The sequence below is a fragment of the Accipiter gentilis genome, chromosome 14 (genome assembly GCF_929443795.1).
Source record: "Accipiter gentilis chromosome 14, bAccGen1.1, whole genome shotgun sequence".
Classification (NCBI taxonomy): domain Eukaryota; kingdom Metazoa; phylum Chordata; class Aves; order Accipitriformes; family Accipitridae; genus Astur; species Astur gentilis.
Window position 1 is genome coordinate 15,757,616 of NC_064893.1, and position 20,749 is coordinate 15,778,364.

The 20,749-nt window shown below is 51.7% G+C and overlaps 2 protein-coding genes across 6 annotated transcripts in view; both read right to left on the reverse strand.

Annotated features, from left to right (window-relative positions):
* LOC126045528 (endoplasmic reticulum-Golgi intermediate compartment protein 3-like) overlaps window positions 1-20,749 on the reverse strand; it is a 54,481-nt gene that overhangs the window by 21,951 nt on the left and 11,781 nt on the right.
* LOC126045525 (centrosome-associated protein CEP250-like) lies at window positions 219-20,489 on the reverse strand. Of its 5 annotated transcripts, none has more exons than XM_049816814.1 (19): window positions 20,371-20,489; window positions 19,407-19,543; window positions 17,137-18,921; window positions 16,425-16,481; window positions 15,617-15,699; window positions 14,877-15,042; window positions 14,025-14,131; window positions 12,747-12,974; window positions 12,086-12,230; window positions 11,655-11,801; window positions 11,234-11,464; window positions 9,459-9,652; window positions 7,093-7,220; window positions 6,718-6,887; window positions 5,722-5,901; window positions 2,459-4,978; window positions 1,547-1,702; window positions 1,003-1,110; window positions 220-835 (listed from the first exon to the last, which is right to left on the reverse strand). In XM_049816814.1, the coding sequence occupies exons 3-19, from the start codon at window positions 17,233-17,235 to the stop codon at window positions 584-586; spliced, it is 4,971 nt and encodes a 1,656-aa protein (XP_049672771.1). In that variant the 5' UTR covers window positions 17,236-18,921; window positions 19,407-19,543; window positions 20,371-20,489; the 3' UTR covers window positions 220-583. The 5 variants fall into 5 exon arrangements, with proteins under 5 accessions (XP_049672772.1, XP_049672771.1, XP_049672768.1 ...); XM_049816811.1 differs by lacking the exon at window positions 20,371-20,489 and adding an exon at window positions 19,675-20,353; XM_049816813.1 differs by lacking the exons at window positions 19,407-19,543; window positions 20,371-20,489 and adding an exon at window positions 19,005-19,095.

The window sequence follows — 20,749 nt, forward strand, 5'->3', positions numbered from 1 at the left end:
GGCGCTGAGGCTTCCCGGTGAAAACACCCTTAAGGTATAACTTGATGGCTTCAGCGGTGTGCTCGGCTCACTTGCCAGAGCTGAGCACCGTGTACTTTACTCGCATAAATCTTACAAGCATTTTGCCCTGAACGTCTGTGAAGATTCACCTCCTCCGGGAGGCCAGGGCGTACCAGACGCTTAAAAGCACATGGAGGAGGAGCCTGGCGACTGCTGCTACTGCCAGTACCGCTGTCAAGGGATGCGCTAGGGTTCAGGAGCTGGGATGTACACTCTTGCACTGATAAAACAAGCGTCCACGCTGTGCTTAGGTCTCCGACTCGGCCCGATACTGGGATCGTGATCAGCACAGCATAGCAATAGGAGACTAACGGTTGCCCGAAGGCTGTAAGCTCTGGCGCTGCCTCAGACCCCTGGAGCTCAGATAGAGTGCAAGCTCTACTGTTAACGGAGTCAAGGGAAAATGGAAGCCGTCAACAAGATGAGTAAGACTCAAGGGGAACATCCTTAGAATCTTCTCTATATTCAGGCGAGTGCCAGTTCTCTGAATTTCCTCCAATCCCTCTCCCACCACGCCTGACCTCTAGGCAAGCCAGAGCCTAGACCTAGGTGCATGACGTTGTGTGGCCATGGCCAACAGATGTGTCTGACTGACTGGGTATTTCCACTGCCTGGTGTACTCACTTCCCGACAGCCAAACAAAACTCGGGCTGTAGCATCGTGCAAAGCTGTGCCCCTCAGTACAGCCACGGCAGCTTTTGACGAGAGCCTTCCCACTCCTCACCTGGTTCTGCAACTCAGCTAATCGACGACTGCAGCGAGCGTGAGACTCCTCCTGTGAAGAAAATGCAAGGATTTCCTTTTGGTCTCCAGTTTGGCCAGGGCCATGGTCTACGTTCCACTTCTCTTGGGTCTATGCTGGGGGGATGCTGCCACTGGGATTTGCCACTGTTCCTCTGTACGGCCAGACCCTCCTCCCACCAAGGAAGATTCTGTTCTCACCTGTCTAGAAGCAGCCATCTTGTGCTGGTCAGAGAGCGAAAATCCGCACGCATCCGGCAGCGACCGACCACTGTGATATCTCTTCAGTCTCCTCCGTTCGCGTTCCACCTGCAGGCGATAGGTGATAGGAGAAAGGGTGACAGAAACCTGCCACCAAACAAGGAGCAAAAGGAGCTCTGGACATCATGGCAAGGAGATTTCTGCTCTGCTCAGAGGCTGTTAATTGCCCCAGAGAACGCTGCGGGCAAAAAGCACTCAAAGTAGGCTATGGAAGAGAAAGAGCAAGAGGAAACAGGTCCTGACACAAGAGTGTCAAATGTGCGTGTATGGGGACACTGGGGCAAGAAGGCTGGGACCGGAGCGAATGCGCATTTGTGAAGGCAACGGGGTGCCAGAAGAGAGAGCAAATACAAAAGCGTGTGTCCACAGGGGGAAGCGGGAGAGGGAAGGAAACAAGCAGAGGACTCCAAAGTGCTGTCTGTGGAAATGTGGTGTGATCCAGAGGACCGTGAGGCTTTGCAGAGGCAGTGAAAGCCTGTTTTACCTGCTCGAGAGTCCTCCTGAGCTCAGCATTGAGTTGCTTCAGCTCCGCCTTCTCCAGTTCCAGCCTTGCAACTGCTCGCTGCAGACATTCCAGCTGCTGTGACAGGAGTCTCTTCTCCGAGAGCCATGATAGCTGCTCCCCTTCTGCAATAGCCTGCTGGGCATACAGAGAGGAGTTTATGTTGAGCTGGTGCCCCATAAGGGTTAGGAGGGACAGAATCGACAAGTCGGGGAGTGTGACCGGACTCGGGAATGGACAGTGCCAAGTCCCTTCTGCTCCTCCGGGTTGACGGGCCAAAACAACACACTCTCTTCCTAGGGGCCCTCCTCCCGATCGCCGTGGGGAAATCCACACAGATTTGCCTTCCGGCTTTTTGGACCGCAGCACAAGTACATCCTGAATGCGCAATGAAGCCCTTCACCTGATCAGGCAACGGTACGAATGCCGTTATTTTTAATACACTGGAAAAGCTGTACCTCCAAAATCGACATCTCTGAAAGCACCGTCAGCGCAGCTGCTGTGCAACCATCGTTACAAAATTCTGCTAAGGCTAGTCCCTTACTTTGGTCAACTGTGCCCCTACCTTTCCATGCCAAACCCCAACCGCGACACGTTGGCTAAGCTTGCCTACGCAGGAGAGAACCAATTACCCATCCCCAACGTTTGGGCTTGGGGTAACTCTAACAGCAAGCTCCGTAGTTCTTTCAGTAGTTCGGGGGCTGACAGAAAACATGTCAGCAGGGGAATGCCTTGAGCTACGCAGACAGGCAAGCCTGCTGGCTACAACCGCAGTTTCTTTGGCCAAGCAGGTCATGTATTTATGGGACTACATATTCCCGTATCTTTATGGGCATCATCCTTAGAATCCTTTATAGGCATTTTAGTTGACTGATGATCAGTCACACTGCCTACCTGATGATGAAACCGGTCCGTGTCCCTCTCCGAAACCATGCTCTGCAGGATGGCTATTTCTTCCCTCAGAGTCCCATTGGCCATTTCACTCTTGGTAAGGGCAAGAGTCAGAGCTTGTGCCTTCTCTTTCCATTTGACTTCTCTGCTCTCGGTCTGCTTCAAAACAGCAATCGTGCGCTCCAATTCTTCCCCCTTGGCTTTCCGCTCATCCTCCAGTTGTTGCGTTAGCTCCTTCTGTCTTTGCAAGGAACGGTCTCTCTCCTGGAGAACTCGCCTCTTCTCTGCTTCCTCTTCCTCCCATTTCTGGAGTTTCTGGATTTGTTTCTGCAGGGCCTCTCCGCCATCCTTCCATCGCAAAGCTGATGTTAATTGTTTCAAGAGCTCGCTCTGCCTCCTAAGCTCTTGTTCTCTCTCTCTCAGAGTCTTCTCTAAGTACCCGACTCTGTCTCTGTGGTTCTTGATCTCTTCATCCTTCTTTGTCAGAGTCGGCTGAACATGCTGGAGATCTTCCCGAAGAGCTCTTACCTCCTCTTTTAACTCTTTTAGTTCACCTTCAGCCTTGGCCTCTTGCTCCTTCTCACGCAAGGCTTCTTCCAGGAGCTTCTCTCGCTCTCTGCCATGCCTAACCTCTTCATTCTCCTTGGTTAGCCTCAGCTGGAGATTCTGCAAGGTCTTCAGTTCTTCTTCTTGGCGCTGGAGTTTTTGCATGAGAGTTTCATTGTCTTCATCTCTCTTCCTCACCGCTTGCTCAAGCAGATCCACTTGCTGCTGGCATGACGTTAGCGCTACTTTCGTGCTTTCTTCACGAAGCCGGAACATGTTCATTTGCTCGGTCTGCCTGAGGAACTCCGAGTGGTTCTCCTTCAAGATTTGGCTCATTTTGTCTAGATCCTGCTCTAGACTCTTGGCCCGCTTGCCTTCTAACTCCTTCTGCTCTCGAAGCTCCTGGACGTGCTCTTGCAAAGACACTATCTCTTGATCTCTCGCTTCTAGAGAAGATTCAGCGTATTCTAGTTTTTGCTGTATGGCTTCGGTCTGCATCGCTGCCTCCTCCTCTTGCTGTTGAAGCTTAGCGATAGCTTCCTCCAGAACCTCTACCTTTTCCTCTCTTTCTTTCAGAGTCAGCTTTGTTGCTTGGAGATTTGTTTGCTCAGCTTCATGCCTTTCCTCCTTTTCCTTCCACGCCTCACATTGCTTTCTAAGGGATAGAATTTCGTGTTCTTTTTCCTTCAGTGCCACTTGAAGCTGCTGCAGAATTTCCTTCTGCTGTCCAGAGTCTCGCTCTTGTTTTTGGAAGGTCTCAATCAGTTCCTTCTGAGATTCAATCATTAAATCCTTTTCTTTCAGTACTGCTGTAGTGTATTCTAAGTCTCTGTGCAAGACATTCATCTGTTCTTCTGTTTTCTCCGCGTAGCTCCTTGCTTGTTGCTTTTGGATGTCTAGGAGTCTGTCCTTTTCTTTTAAGGCTCCTAAGGTCTGCTCCAGTTGGTCGCGGACAGTCCTTAACTGCATTTCCATGACTTCTTCAGCTTCCCGGATTTGCTTTTGTTGTGACTCAAGCTCTTGATCCTTTTCGGATAAAGACAGGGTCATCTTTTCTAGTGTACCACGAAGCTCTTGCAGGTAGCCCTCTTGCTGTTCCTTGTACTGCTGCAAGAGTCTTAACTGATCCCTTTGAGAATCACACTCGCTCTCTCTGTCCTTAAGAACTGCCCTCAGGTGTCCAAGGCTCGCGTGCAGAGATTTCACCTGTTCTCTCTCCATTTCCAGCGCTTGGATCTGCTGAGTCAGAGACTGCAGCTCCAAATTCTTCTCCTTCAAGTTTCCTTTCATATGATCAAGATCCACCTGCAGATTTCTCACTTGTGATGCACCGTCTCGTTCTAGAGTCATTATTTTCCCCTCCTGGAATCGCATCTCCCGGTCTCTCTCCTCCAGCTCTTTGCTCATCTTGCTGACAGCAGTCCTCTGCAGTTCTCGCTGCTTCTCCAGCTCCCGTATCTGTTCTTGCTGGGATCCGATCTCCCGGTCTCTCTCCTCCAGCTCTTTGCTCATCTTGCTGACAGCAGTCCTCAGCATTTCTTGCTGCTTCTCCAGCTCCTGTAGCTGTTCTTGCTGGGATTCAACCTTCTGGTTCTTCTCTGTTATGTCCTTGATAACCTCACTGACAGTGGTTTCATGCATTTCTTTCTGGTTCTCCAGCATTCTCATCTGTTCCTGGTACAACTTCATTTCTCCCTCCCTCTCTGACAGGATGGCAGTCATATGAGTGAGACTCTCCTGCAAAGCTTGTCTCTGTGCTGCCTCTTTTTGGAGCATCTGGATTTTCTCCCGCTGCGTTTCCACTTCCTCGTTTTTGATTTTTAAGACAGACAATGTAGTTTGAAGTTCTTGTTCAAGGCAGCGATTCCTATCTGTTGCTGCATTTGCTCGGGTTTCGGAGGCTGTGACCGAGTCCTGAAGAAGTTTCATCTCCCGTACCAGTTCTTCTTTAACTGCTCGCAGTCTGTCCCGTTCCTGCTGCAAAACAGTGACAAAGAGGTTCAATAATTCCACCCACGTATGTTTGCTTGTCGTACTAGATTTGAACTCCTGCTTCAGTGGCTGCCCCCTCCCTCCCTGCCTCTCGGGACATTGTAAGACCTTCCCCGCGCCACCCCCCTTTCGGTTGCGTCTTTCCCAGCTTACTCGGCCAGTCCCGTCTTCCTTTTTGCCCTTCTCCGAACCTCTTCTAGCTCTAGTGTGTTCTTTTGGGGAGGAGCTGCCAGAACTGCAGCCAGGATTTAAAGTCCAGACTAACCATGATTTAGGCAGTGGCACGATGATGTTCTCTCTGATAGGGAGGGAGGAAGGGAAGACAGAACAACCCCGTTGTTGGGGTTGGGCGTTGGGGGGGTTTTTTGGACCTCTACCGTGTAGAGTTTTCAGGGTACCATCCTCTAGAACACCACTGTGCCCTCTTGAAGGAGCAGTGGTCAGACCACAGACACAGTTACAGTGTTCATGTTCTCTTCAGGCTGCAACGCGCTTCCTGCCTTTCTTAAACCTACACTGGGGTAGCCTCTCGCATTACAGGCCCTGTCCCTCACGGCACAAAGGTCTCACGGCTGCCAAGGCATCGCTCCTCTTTACAAAGGGGTATCTAAGAGACGCTTCTACCCAGACGGACGGTGTCCAGAGAAGCACTGCCAATAAGGAGCCCAGAAGAGTAAAAAAAAAAACAACAAAAAAACCCACACGAATTCTCCTTTCACAGTCTTTACCTCTTGCTTGGCACTTTCCGCTCTCGTCCGTTCCTCCTCTTGTTGAGCTTGCATGGTAGCAACTTTCTGCTTCATATCAAACAGCTTCTTCTCGTGCTCCCTTTCCGTCTCTGCCTTCTCCTTTTCCCACTGCTCCAGCATCTCCTGTAGCTCTGAATGGTGCCCTTCCCGCTTGCTTGCCTGATGAGGGGAGAAAAAGACTTCAGGATGGAGTCCCAGCCAAGCTTCTCAAAAAAATGGGAAGCTTCATCCCTCCCACAAACCCCCACCTCGACAGCGCACAGTAGTGGCTTTGTGCCCTCCACAAATCATGTCCGATCAAGGAACTTAAAAGGAGGGTCAGCTGGTGGAAGAAGAGGAGATGTTACCTTCCCCTCTCTGGCGGCTGCCTGTTTCCTAGCACCTCTCGCCTACGGGATTTCTCTCTAGTCTCAGAGTCTCTATTTTCAAAGCTCAACTCCATTCTCATCAAGGAAAAGATGCAGATGGACTGCAGGGTGAGAAAGAGGCCAGCACCCCGATGCCCTAGTCACAAGACGGGCCACGAACTCACGTACCAGGAACAAGGGGCTGTTCTATCTGTTCTGTATGCTTTAAGCCCAAAGATAACACCTCTGTCAACCATGAAAGGACAGAAAGAAAGGAACAAAGTTCCGGCGACTCCAGTTGGCAGGAAAGTTAGGACTCTGCTTCACGGTAGACAGGAGTCTGCTAAGATCCTACCCCTTTACTGCCATGCCTTGGGTGGGGACCACCCAACCTTCTGCTCAACTCGTCTTAGGCCCACACGGAATCCGTGGCTTGCATTTACTGTCCCGGCATAGTCCCGTAGGTCTTCACGTGCTTTCAAGTGCGAGCCGTTGGCTCTGCTGCCTGGCCTAGCAACGTGTGGCCTATGACAGACGCTTGCTGCCATTTCACACGCTCAGGCTATTATTCTTCTAAAGCCAGCCCACAAAGCTTGCCTCAAGAATTCAGAAGCATATTGTTTCCTACCAGCTCTTGCCGGAGCTTGTTTATTTCCACTTCGTGAGCCGTTTCCCGAAGTTTCAGGGTATCGTTATACTGCTCTTCTGTCCGCAAGAGCTGTTGCGCCATGTTTTCCCGTTCCTGCTTCATGAGAGATCTCTCTGCTTCCAGCTCACATTGAAGGCACTTCACTTCCCCTGCAAACGTGGCAAATGGCAAGATTCAGGGCCTACACAAACAGCGGTTCTGACTTCACTAACCTTAAGCCATTTGAATTTCAGTGTCGGAGGGATCTGTCCCCAGCTCCTGCGCTCCTTAGAAGCACTGCACACAGAGAGCTATTTTTATGCCATCCTCCCTAGGCAGGGGGATCACCAGAAACAAAGCACACGAGGCTCTCACCTTGTATCACCTCCTTGGCCTGCCTGACTGTCTGAAGTTGGATTTCAAGCTGACTCCTGGCGATCTCCAGCTGAGATAAGCGCTGCTGAGCCTCAAGCAGGCTGGATTCCAGGGTCTCCCTCCCGCACCTACAAGACGCCAATACGGAGAGAAAGGAGTTTCTTGCTCCTGACGCCCACAGGGAGCTAGTCCAGTAGGAACTGGTTCAAGATCCCTACCCCTCAGTACGGAAAATGGGTTGCGTGGAAACTGGGATACAGAAGGCATATTTCTGCCATTTAAAAGAGCAAGGCAGGCCCCTCTGAGGGAATGCCCAGGCTTTCCTTATGACCTAGCGTAACACAGAAAGCCCAGCCAAATTTGATCTCCACAGGCAAATCTTAAATTGCTATTGTCTGATCTATGACACACGGGTAGCTGCGCTCACCAAGTCTGTGGCAGCAAGCAAAAGCCCAGCCTCTGCTCACAGCCCTTTGCTCATCGTCACTTCCAGGTTGCTCTGCAGGGCCACAGAGTAAGAGGATCTCCCTGGCTGACTCGTGACTTTTTGATGCTGTTCGTAGTGTACGTACAGGGAGGTGATCTTCCAGACTCCCTATATTTCAAAGGGACTAAAGCAATACATCAGATCCTATAGTAAAATCTCATGCTTGTAAGCAGCATTTCTAAGAAATCTGAACTAGATTTTACCTGAACAAGGACTACCTGAAAGGAGAGACAGGTAGCCTTCAGTTTAAACTCTTGGAAGTTCACGAGAAAAACTGGCTACTTTTCTCTAAGCGTTGCTAACGAAGCAGGCAGTAGCCCAAACGACTTGCCGCTCTTTAAAATGGAAGTTGTAGTACTGCGGAGGCAAATTGTTACATCCACAGCCTTCAACCAACTGCTACGTATGACACACAGGATTCTGCAACCAGGAGCTGAAGTTGCCTCCCTGATCTAACACGGCGTCCGGTGTGCCAGGTTCCTACCATACACAGCACTGCCTCACTAGAACAGGCGTGCAACCAGGATAACATCCTTCAGGGTAAAGGGGCACCCGAGTGGTACAGCAATAAGACCCACAACAGTAGGATTTCACTGCTCTGATGGACGATGGAGGGTCTATCTTCAAGAAGGAGAACGAGCACATATTTCTGACTACGCCAATCTCTGGCAGTCCAGAGTAAATATGCTCCATTTTAAGGATAAATCAAAGTCAGTCTCTAAACCAGAACAGAGAAGATAAAGAGTCCAAAACTGTGACGACAACAACAGGCTCTTAAGAACAACATCTGGCAAGAATAGTTGCTGCAGCCCAATAATTGACAGAACATAATTCAGCTGGATCAAATAAGAGGAGCTGGAGCTCAGAAGCAGCAGCAGCTCTCAAGAAACAGACCGAGTCAAAATGGTGTTTATCAGCCTTGCTAACAACATACTCTGGAGTGGTAAGGCGTAAAAGTCAAGAAGCATGACAAACAACCTCTCATTTGTACAGCTCTGCAAGGTCAGGAGTCTTCTAAAAAAGACCTGAGAGGAGGACAAACCTCTCGATACGTTGGGCAGTTTGGGGTGGTTGGTTTTTTTTAAAAGCAGAACTTGTCACACGTGATCTTAGAAACCTGATCCAGCAGAAGGACAAAATCTTGTTCCTTCCCTGCATAAACTCCTCCATGATGTCTGTCTCAAAACAGCACGTGGTAAGGAGTACCGGACCCACACACCAATGATGGGCAACAATTCCCGCAGACTGGCGAGCATTCAAAAGAGGCTTCCCTGCTGCTGGTGTAACCAACTCTAGGTCCTGCACCACAGGTAACAAGAGTTAGACTAGAAAGAGTAGGCCCTCAAGATTTTCAGCACGAGCCTCTAGCTTCACCCTAAACGGCAGTGTCCTACTCGCCATGTCCGTACGTAATAGCCTTGAATTCTGAAGATCCCCTGTCAAACTACTGGATAAGGAAAGATCCAAGTTCAAACGTGCAGAACGAGAAACCAAAACCAGAAAGAAGCTTTGGGTTTCAGTAAACATCTGCATGGTTTAATTATTACTCAATGCAGAGCCAAGGTACCAGATACCGAGGAATTACGCTGGCTTGCTTTGGACTTCACACAGGAACGTGCAAGGGGGCATAAACATGAGCCCCAGGCTCAGGAGAGCTTTGTTAGCTTTAGCTGTCAGAAAAATAACATTCAAACCATGCTGTACTGGTTTGGGTTTTTGGTTGGGTTTTTTTGCTCGAGATTCTTTCATTTTCTGTCCATGGAAGGTGAAAACAGCTCAAAAGCATACAGGATGCAATGAAGCCTCGCGTAATGATTATCACCTCTATAATTACAGCCATTAAATAATCTCCTGCCTAGGGTCTCCCCCCTGCCTTTACCTGGCCTCTGCCAGCTGCTCTGCAAGGCCTCGTCTGTCCCGCTCCGTGGCTGCCAGTCGCGCCTCTAGGGCAGCCTTCTCGTGCGCCAGCAATTCCTTCTCTTTGGATACGTTGGCCAGTGCCTGCACTTGGCGAGAGGACTCCTGCCGCAACTGCTCCAGACCACTGCTAGCTGACTCTTGCTGGCGGTGAACCTGAAAGCGGGACAAAATACAGTTAGAGTCCTTTCTCTGGAGTTCTGTGCAGAGCCAGCCAGTGCCACTTCTGAATCAGCTAGAGGAGAGAGAGCTCCGGTACTCTGGCCTGAAAGTTTAAGAGCATCTGCTTCATACCGCCCTAACAGCCTGGGCTGCCAAAAGGCACTAGGGCTGTTAACCTGAAAGCCATGTGTAATAAGGCCCTACTGGGTTGCCTGGGACCAGGCGGCCCCTTCAGGACAAACGTACACACCCCAGACTACATCTTTTCACGCAAAAATACCACATCTTCCACAACTGCCACCTTGCAAACTAAAGTTCTATCAGAATCTATTCCAGTGCTGGAAATTTCCAGGAACCGTTGAGCAAGAGCAACTTTGCTCGCCGAACAAAGTGGAAATACACATGGTTTCTCCTTCTAGAAGAAGAAAAACCAACATCAAAGCGTCACCTTGTCGCAAAACACCACCACACACCTACTTCAGTGTGTACAGCAGTTGGATGCAACGAGGTGATCCTTGGCAGGGAAACAGCCCTCGTGGTGAGCAGTGTCATTCAGTGATTTACGGAAGTCCGGCTGGTGTGGCCAAAGAGACGGTAGACTCTACTTGGACAGTAGTTCATGTCAACAATACTGTTTACTTGTCTTACACAAACAAGTTGTCCAATAGACCTTGCTGGCATTCAAGCCTGAAGACTAACTGTCGTTTTTTGGCTTTCTTCTGCAGTGATGCCAATACACCTCTGACGGGTGTTTGCCAAACAGACCACGTACTCCAAAACTAAGACTGTCTAACAGAGAACAGACCATCAGACACAAACAATTCTCCTCTCAAAGTTACCCCCTAAGACCTAGGATTGTACATTATGAAACCGACACTGAAAGGATGGCAAACTCCCTAGTCTCCTCCAGCGATACAATTCTCCCAAGCTCTTTTTCCACTCTACCAAAACCAGTTAGTCCAGAGTAAACAGTCTTCTGTGATCACCTCTTTCTCAGCTTCTCCCTCAAAGCCTAAAGAGGATCTAGCAATTCAAAGCGGCACGTATGTCCTAAAATACAGTTTCAACAATTTCAGGATGTCATTCCCGTTGTTAGCAGTACAGGACAGCAGACGCTGACTTGCCCCTTTGTCCCGCCCTCCAGGACCCAACAAGCGGAGCTTGGAAAGTTGCAGACCTCACAACAAAAAGCGTAAATAGAAACATGCAGCCCCGGGGGTTTTTGGCCTCAGAAAATGGGTGAAGAGCTACCCTGTTTGCTTCTTTCGACGCCTGTGAGAGTAGCAGCCTCACACAGATTCGTGGGCAAGGCAAATCACCTCTCTGCAGCTTATCAAAAGCCAAAAAAGAGGCCAACACAGCCAGGTGGATTAAAGGAATCTCTAGAAGCAGAGAATTGCACAACAGCTCTGCAAGCCACCAACACATTTCCAGAAGGAAGTAAACAAGGCCGTCAGACCCCCAGCGCTACCAAGTGTCTCCTTGACAAAAAACACTGCAGAATCCAACAGATACAGCTTCACTGAGCCAAGCAGCCAAAAGCCCACCCAGAAAGCACCAGGTTTTTGGTCTCACCTCATTGAGTTTCTCTTGGGTTTCTGCCTTCTCCTCTGCCAGCATCCTCAGCTCTGCCTGCAGCCCCTCCTGTTGCTCCTCTGCTTTCTTCAGCAGCTGCTCCAGGTGGGCTTTCTCTGCGCTCAGCGCCTCATTTGCTCTTTCACACAAGTTCAGCTTCTCCTGGTCAGAGATCTTTGCTCTCTCCATCTCGTCCACTTTGCCTGACAGAACGTCATGCTCTTGCTCCAGCTACAATCACAGAAGCACAGAGGAAATAAAATAACAGTAAGGTTTACTCTGTAGGAGCTGTGGCTTGGACAGAGAAAAGAGCAACGTTTCCACATTCAGACAGTCATACTGTCCGAAGGCAAGAAGGCTGAGAAGCAGCAGCAGCAGCTGGAGACAAACACCTGGCAAGATCTTTGACAACTCTGCTCACCTGCAACACGAGTTTGTTCAGCTGCACTTTATCCAACGCAAGAGCTTCATTGATACTGCTCATGTTCGCTGCTGCAACCTGTAGATCGGCTATCTCAGCAGTCAGCTTATTCTGAGCCCCTGTCAACTCTGCTACTGACTGCTCTGCCTGCAGAGACAAAAGAACAACATGACAACAAAGACAGGAAAATCCCTGACCTCAAGCAGCAACTCCAGGTCCCCTGTTGTGTCTCTGACACGCTCCCAGTTCCGCATTCCCAACAAGCACGTGGGCACTAACTACACCGGAGAGCCTCTGTGGTCCGATCACCATTTTCCAAGAAGGACAACAACATTGTCCCTGGCTTCTACTGCCAGAAACACCATCTGTGGTGGTCTTGCTATCACAACTGCCTCTCCCACAAGTGCTGCCTCGGAATAAGGTGACCATACCTTTTCCAGTGCCACGGTAAGCTCATGTTTCTCTTGCTTCAGCACATCCCTCTGAAGGTGCGATTCCTCCAGCATCTCTCTTGCGACTACCAACTCGCTCTGTAATAATGAGTGTTCTCCTTCAAGTGCAGCTAAGTCCTTCAGTCTATGAGAAGGGGAAAGACAAACAAGTTTTTAACGCAAACTCATAATCACAGGATGATTCAGGTTCGTATGTGTGATGTTGCAAAATGGCACTCCTTGCCCCAAAGGCCTTCTGCACTCAGTCTAGCGTGGAAACGGCAGTACGGAGGGGCTACGTTGCATATGATGGTCCTGTGCAAATTCCTCCCAACTCCTTTAGCACAGCCCTGGGTAGCAAAAGGGCTGTGCAAGAGACACAGCTCTCTTTACGCTCGTCTCCATTTCTCACCAAGAATCAGTTAACAGCAAAAACATTGTAATATGCCATCTCTTTTCTAGTCCTGCCTTCCTCACAAGAGCTTCTGTCTGTCAGACAGCTTTTTCTATCCGTTCTGTTGAAGGCAATAGTTTGACTAGGGACAGGAACAAGGCTGTGCAGAATGGGTGCGTTTTAAACGTGAACACAGCCCATCCTATGAATCCAACAAGCACCCACAGAAGATAACGCTGCTAACAGCAAAGTTGAAAACACACTCACCTGTCCTGAAGCTCCTTCTTCTCCGGGTCCTCTTCGACTTGTAAGCGCATCACTTCCCAAGTCTTCTGGCTTATTTCCTCTGCCGCTTGCTGCTGTGCCTGATCCTCGAGGACAGGTCTACCCGGCGTAACGGGTGCCCAGGGCCGTACGCCACAGTTTAGGCGGGAGCAGTTTACAAGTATAGATCCAGAAAGCCTCATTTGCTCTGCCTTCAGCTCTGACAAATCTCTGAAGAAGAATCAAGAAAGAGGTAATGTTCACGCCACCATCTTTATCAGCTGGCTCGCTTCCGAAGCACGGCATTGCGCAACAGCAAAAGCCGGCAGGAAAGACGACATCTTCGCTGGGGACGAATCGTTCACCTGACACTTTGGGATCAGGACACATCTTGATCCTTGGGCAATGGGTCTATTTGATGGTTGAGGAACGCATCTATTTTCTCCCCAGAGAGAAGAGGAAATGTACGGAACAGCCAGAAGGCTTCGAGAATTAACTAGCGGGTCAGGCATACTCTACGCATTAAGGAAAGCTTATCACCAAAGGTGGTAAACGGCTGACGGTAACCCAGAGTTTGAAATTGCATGCTGACACCAGAAGAATTTACTCTTAGGCTACGCTATTTGTCTCTGCACAGAAGGCACCTGTGAGAAAGGAACCTCAGAGGGCCCAAGAACAAGAAAACAATCGTAAAAGGGAGGGATCAAACTAAGCAAAATCAATTGGAGAAATGTAATAGCAGGGTAGAGAAGCTATTCTTTCTCTCAACAGTGTTGGTACAGGAATAAGCGGATGCAAACTAACCAGGACGAACGTAGGCTGGAAATGAGAAGGAAAAAATAACTACATACATATTCATGAATGATCTTTCCATCGGGAGCAGTGGGAAAGGAAAGACAGTGAGATTTAAGGCAAATTTTAACCACTCTGTAACAGGGGGCCGCTCCACATGCTGCATGCATAGCTTTGGTGAGTCTCTCCCAACTCGCCCACATATGCCTGTGTCTGTGTTAATATGCCCAAACATCACCATAGCCAAGTTCACCTGTTCAGGGCCTCTGCATTGCTTATAGCCTGAGCCCCTCAGCGTTATCTGAAAACCAGCATCAAACAAAATGATTCGGAGTATAGCCTAAGGCATGCTTAATGCCATCGCTTCAGACTACCAAAGGAGAAATTGTATCTTTAGCCGCAGCTAGCGTAACATCAAGGCTCAAAAAGCAGCTGTGAAGGGAAGCTATGTTTTTTCTGCAACGAGATCTAGCCTTCACTTCTACTCACCGGTCAGTGGCAGTCTTCATTTCCAGGAAATGACAGCGGAAGGTGACCACCTGACGCCACAGGCTGAGTAGACGGCTGCGTTCACCCCTTAGGTAGCTGTCATAAAGCTAAACAGGCAAAGGCAAAAAGAAATGCCAATTCAGCCTTCGCTGTCGCTGTACAAGCCTTTCAGAGAGGAGAGGGTACAACCGTCATCACCGAGTCTCCTTTAAGAACTATTCCAACGGGGGGGGTGGGGGTGGGGAGCATCAAGGACTGAAGAGCCACCACAGAGGCATCCTCAGTAGACCTGCCACCTGACTGCAAAGAAGGGAACAGCCACACTTCCCCTGCAGGAGCGGGTATCAACACAGCAAACCGATCGCGATTCATCATCTCGCCTTGCAGAGGTGTCTAACAGGCTCGGTGGAGGAAGACAAAAACAAGCCCCTCCGAGACCAGTGTCAGATTTGCTTACAACAGCCTATTAGTAAGGGAGGCCTGTCTTGTTCTTCTGTTGGCTACCCTGAATCCAAAAACACACAGACCTCTCTTCGGTCTCCACTGCTGCAGACAGAGATTTAGGAACTATTAAAAAACAGACGAGCGTTCATGTGTCACTGCCCTCCAGTGACCAGCAAGAGCAAGCATTTGCCTTTGAGAACGACCAGTACGGTCACAGCACGCGGGCATCTTCCATCACCACAATTTCCTGACACTCCTCCATCTCACACCCCTGTCTTCTGCTCATAAACACCAATACATCCTCAACGGTGCCACGACTTTCACACGGCAAGTTCTCTAGGCCAGAAATAAAACCCATTCTCATTCCACCCCAGCATCGCGTCCGACGTTCCCGTCGCCCAGCCTTACCTCACGTTCACTGCGCCACTCGCTCTCCTTCACTTCCAGCTCCTCCCGGGCCCTCATCCAATCCACCGTCAGTCTTCCAACATCTTCTTTAAGGGCTGAATTAACCGCATTCGCTTCATCGAGCTGTTCCTGCAGGAGAGTGTTCACTTCTGCCAGATTCTCACACCTTGGAAAGGGAGAAACAGCAACGAGGTCACTGAACGACTGCTATCCACAAGCAGCGTCTCCGTGATTTCCCAACTCCCTCAACACTGACTTTGTTGTCAAACTGAGAGGCCCTAAAAGTGCTTTCTAGGATTAACTAAGATCTCTCTGTGATGGCATGCTCATTTGCTTCTCCTTGCTTTAAGCCTTCTACTTCCACCTCCAATTTCGGTTTCCCCTTCTACTTTGACGATGCCCACAGTTCACGTCTTGCCTCCCCTTCGTGCTGTCTGATCACCGGATGCATCGCCTTTCTCTAGCACTCTCCTGACCCGCTCACCTACTGAACCACAGAATAATTTAGCCTGGAAAGGGACCTTTGGAAGTCACCCGGAATAACCCCCCCGCTCAAAACAGAGCCATTCAGCACACAACACTATTACTGCACCACAGAAAACAAGACTGTGGACCTTTCTGCTTTCAAAGCAGCTTGCCCAACTGCTCCCCTTGGGGAGACCAGGGAGCACTGACAGGTTTTCCCTCACTTCCACGAGCATCCAGGATACCAGGTATGAGGGAACGCTTCTTCCTTGTACCTCTGCTGCTCCTCTTCCACCCGAAGCAGTGCTTTCTCCAGGCTCTGGTCTTCTGTGGCTTCCCACCTGCCTGGAAGGGGTCCCTTCAGAAGAAAGGAAAAGTTTAGTCAAATTCTCGCCTTCCCTTCACTGCTGTTAGCATCCACCGCTTTCCGCTCCATTCGCTTGGGTAGCTCAGGAGCTCGTGGCTTCTTCCAGGCGTAACAGTGTCGTGACTATGGAGAGCAAGGGAGGGGAAGGGTGGTGCTCAATGCGAGCAGCTCTCCTCAGTCCCGCACTGTGGCACTCTCGCAGCTAGGTCTCCTTAGCTCACAACCGTGAGTGCTCTCTTCGACTTGAAGCCTGGGAACGCTCTCCTACTCTCCCACCCTTTGTTCTTCCTAGGTTTGCTTTAGCCGTGAAGCAGAAAGAAAAGCCCATAGCCGTATGCTGAACGCCAGCATTCTTGCCTTCCAAAATGCCACGTTTCAACCCGCTCTTTTTCAGAGACGGCCATAGAACCTAACAGGCAGTGTAGCCCTCTCCTGAGCCCTAGGACAAAATGTTACGCCAGCAATAAAGCACTCTTTCTCAAAACTAAACCCCCCCTCCACAGGGTTTCCTGCACCCGCATTTCTGGGACCACTGACTCCTCCAAGAACGGCAACTGGACAAAACACTCGCAGGCAAGCTTACAGCGCTTCTTTAAACCCTCAGGCAGCAAAATCTTGCTTCCCTCTGCCCTCTGCCATTGCTTTGGGGAGCTTGCTTTGGCCCGCGTTAACAAACGCTACCTACACGGTCTTTACTTGGCAACCTGCACACTCACCCCTCCTGCTGCCAGCTGCTGCTCCAACTCTCGACACCGAGTCCGGTACTGCAGTACCTGGACGGAGACATAGAATGAAGATGAGCGAATGAATGCAGCTTGTGACAGGCTCGGCTCCTCCTGCATTAGCTTTTCTCCAAGTCTTTACAGCCCAAGCACAGTGCGTTTCACAGCGCTGCCGATGCCGCCCACAAGAAGTCGTTACCATACAGGGAAGCTTCGCTTTATCTCCTGAGACGGGGCTTCTTTTCCACGTACTGCTACCTGCTCACCCTAAGAGCTGCCTGCCTCGGCCCGGGGCCGCCCCAAACCACCCCCGCCGGCTCGGCTCCTGCCTCTGGGACAGCCCCCTGCTAACGTGGCCCAACAAAGGCGCCTGCGAGCCGGGGGGCTGCTTTATTTCAGGACGGACAAGCCCTCACGAGAGGCTCGGCAGGGTGACAGCGGCAGGGCCAGGCGCCCAGCGGGACGGGCCGGGCCGGGCGGAGGAGGGCGGCTCCCGGGGCCTCCCCCGAGCTGCGGGCTCGGCGCCGTCCCGCCCGCGGCAGCGCCGGGGAACGCCCCGGGGAGGGCCCCGCTGGGGCCGCGCCTTCGCCCCCCGACATCGCCGAGGCCCCTCTCAGCGCTGCGCGGGCGGCCCGGGCACCCCGGCCCCGCCACCGCGGCCCGGCCCCGGGCAGCTCCCCGCCGGGCCGGCGCCCCCGCTCCTCACCTTCGCCTGCAGCTTCCGCACCAGCACCGCTTGCCGGTGCTGCGCCTCCTCCGAGCTCTGCAGCCGGCGCCGCAGGGAGGCCTGGCTCCGCGCCGCCATGCCCCCGCTCTCCAGCCGGGCTCCGCCGCCTGACGGGCCCCGCGGCGGGGGCTGCTCCGCGGCCTGCCCCGGCGGACCGCGCTCAGGCGCCTGCCGCGGCGGGCGCAGCGGCTCACCCTGCCGGCCGGGCGCGACCGGGAGAGCCGGGCTCGCTCTGTGGCGGCGCTTCGCTTCTCGCTTCTCGCTCTTCGCTCCTCGCTTCTCGCTCCTCGCTGAGGGTGCGGCGGCGGGCTGCGGTGCTGCCGCGGGGGAGAGGCCGCCCCGGCAGCCGCTCGCTCCAGCGCGTTCCGCTCAGAGACCGTTAAGGGCCCCGCAGAACGCTGGGGGCAAAAAGCGCCCCCGGTGCAGTCTGGGAGAGAAGGAGCGCGAGGAAAGCCCAGAGGGTCGGATGGCGGGGTCTGGGGCCACTGGGGCAAGAAGGGCGGGACCGCAGGGACCCTGGAAAAGGTCCATCGCCCAGGGAAGCCAGCTGAAGAGCTGGCACTTGCTACGAAAAGCTCCAACTTCAGCCCCTGGAGCCGGAGTTCCCATCTAGTACGAAAGCCAAGCACACATAGGTGCAATGACTGACGCTTTCGCTCCCTGTTGTGCAGCAGGAACGGGACGGACTGCAAGCAGGGGGAGAAAAACCGGCACGGCAGAGAAAAGTTCAAAGTTACAGGACAACGAACGCTGTGAATTAAGCTTTATTTCGTGAGCACGTGAAGAAATGCAACAAACACACACGACAAACAGGGCTCGGTCCCCTTTGCCCGGGCTACTCTCTGACGTGAATTCACTCAAGCCGTCATGTTTCCTAACTTACAACCCGTAACACTAAAAGTCCTGGGCTTATGGCGGGGGGGCAGGGGGAAAAAGAAAAAAAACCCAAAAGCAAAACCAAAAAAAAGACGTTGTTTCTCCCTAGTGAGAGTGCTCATCCTTCCTCCTCCGTCACCGCGCGGGCGTCCCCCGTATCACACTGTGAAGCACAAAAGCCCCAGCAGTCCAGCTGCTGTTGAATCTCCTTCAAAGGCTTTTTGGCTCAGCTGCTGTTTTATACCTTCCAGCTTGGAAGTCTGGTCTATACCATTTCCAAAAGTCAGCAGATTCTGACAATACTGCCAGGCAAAGATGGGGGCTGCAGGAGACAGCCAGCTGCAGGTGCTAATGGCTGCATCATGGCCCTTTAGCTCTTCCTGGCCACCTGTGCTGCCTACCTGGTGCTCCCCCTTCAACCCAAAGGCGCTGCTCCCAGCATACATCGGGCCTTAGCGTGAGCTGGGCTAGCCCAAATCTGAGCAGGAGCTGAGCGAACAGTCACACTCCACCCCTTGGTGCAGTCAAACATCTAGCGAACCCGCTGCTTCGGCGAGTGGAGGTACCGTTACTCCTCTTGCCTCGCCTCCAGGGATCTGAGGCAGCGCCAGAGCTTACAGCCTTCGGGCAACCGTTAGTCTCCTATTGCTATGCTGTGCTGATCACGATCCCAGTATCGGGCCGAGTCCGAGACCTAAAACAAGCGTCCACGCTGTGCTTATCAGTGCAAGAGTGTACATCCCAGCTCCTGAACCCTAGCGCATCCCTTGACAGCGGTACTGGCAGTAGCAGCAGTCGCCAGGCTCCTCTTCCACGTGCCTTTAAGGGTCTGGTACGCCCTGGTCTCCCGGAGGAGGTGAATCTTCGCAGGCGTTCAGGGCAAAATGCCTGTAAGATTTATGCGAGTAAAGTACACGGTGCTCAGCTCTGGCAAGTGAGCCGAGCATACCGCTGAAGCCATCAAGTTATACCTTAAGGGTGTTTTCACCGGGAAGCCTCAGCGCCTGCAGTTCCGTTGCTACAGATAACGGATTGAACCCCCTTCCCCCTGTGAAGGTTGTGTCTGCCCGCACTGTGGACCTACTCCAGCAGTTCAGCAGGAAAATGAAGGTGCTCTGCTCCAAGCATCGTCCTCAAATGGCTAGCTGGATTAAAACGCTTCAGGTAGTACCAGAAGAACCCCAATCCCTTTCAGATGTTCACATGGAGAAGGAGGGCATCTGGGAGTGCCTCTTCCCCTCCACCCACTGGAAAGGGGCTTGGATGGCTTTCAGGCATTTGCACTGTCGCGTCTAAGCGAGGATGGAGTCTTAAGCTATGCAAAACGGCAAAAACCAATGGAGGGTGATGATATAGATTGACACGTCTCTTACCTGTGTTTCTCTCTCAGCTTCACCACCATGGGCAAAAGTTCATATAGCGCAAACACACCAGGCAGGCCCTGGTCTCCCAGTAGCCCCTTGGCTATCTTCTCATGTCGTGTAACTGAAAACGGGTTAGTCCTTACCACCTAGCAGGAAACAAACACAGCAAACGTCGTTTCGTTAGCGAGGCACAGGAAAGGCTACTAAAACACAAGTTCAGTGAGCCGTATCAGTGTAGCCCTGCCCACTCACTTGTGGGGGGCCTGACAGTACTTACAAAGGGTCATAAGAAAAGCACCATCAGGATCGAGTCTATTTTTCCTACAGGCTATCAGTTAAAGCCCCAGCTAGCCCAAAGAATGAGTGACGCATCAGTGCCCAGGCCGGACTGTTTCGGTCTCTGCTGGCAAGTAACGGCACAAGCTGCTCCTCTCGACCTCAACCCCAAGTCCACGTCATCTTCCACCAAAATGTAGTCCACCCAAGCATGCTTCAGGAGACAGCACCGGTAGGAGAAAGCCATACGGATATGCAAGCGTGCGAAAAACGGAAGTGATACATAAAGGCAGGAGAGTGCCAGGGCTGCAGAAGGACACAGATTGCCCATCTTGATATAAACGAAGATCACCCTGCAGCATTCTCCTGCACCCTGCCGTTCTTCTAACCCTTGCCCATACCAGTCCTATTCTTAGAGCAAATCAACTGGGTTTCTGTAAAAAATGACATTACGTTCCCCTATTGACATTATCCCTAAAATGACATGATTATCCCCAATAAGCTATCTGACCAGGAAGGCCAAGGCGTGGCTGGAACTGAACCTGGCAAGGGACGCAAAGAATAACAAGAAGGGCTTCTACAGGTGTGTCGGCCCAAAAAGGAAGGTCAAAGAACGCGTACACTTCCCTCCCCCCCGATGAGCAAGACTGGCAAACTGGTTACAAGGGACAAGGAGAAGGCCGAGGTACTCAACAACTTTTTTGCCTCAGTCTTCACGGGCAGCCTCTCTTCCCACACCTCTCCAGTGGGTGGACCGCAAGACGGAGACTAGGGCAGCAAAGGCCCTCCCACTGTAAGAGAAGATCAGGTTCGTGACCACCTGAGGAACCTGAACATACCTACGTCCATGGGACCTGACGAGATGCAGATCCCAGAGTCCTGAGGGAACTGGCTGATGGAGTTGCCAAGCCGCTCTCCACGCTCTTTGGAAAGTCACGGCAGTCGGGTGAAGTCCCTGGTGACTGGAAAAAGGGAAGCATGACACCCATTTTTAAAAAAGGTAGAAAGGAGGACCCTGAGAACTACCGACTGGTCAGCCTCACCTCCCTCTGGGCCTGGGAAGGTCATGGAACAGA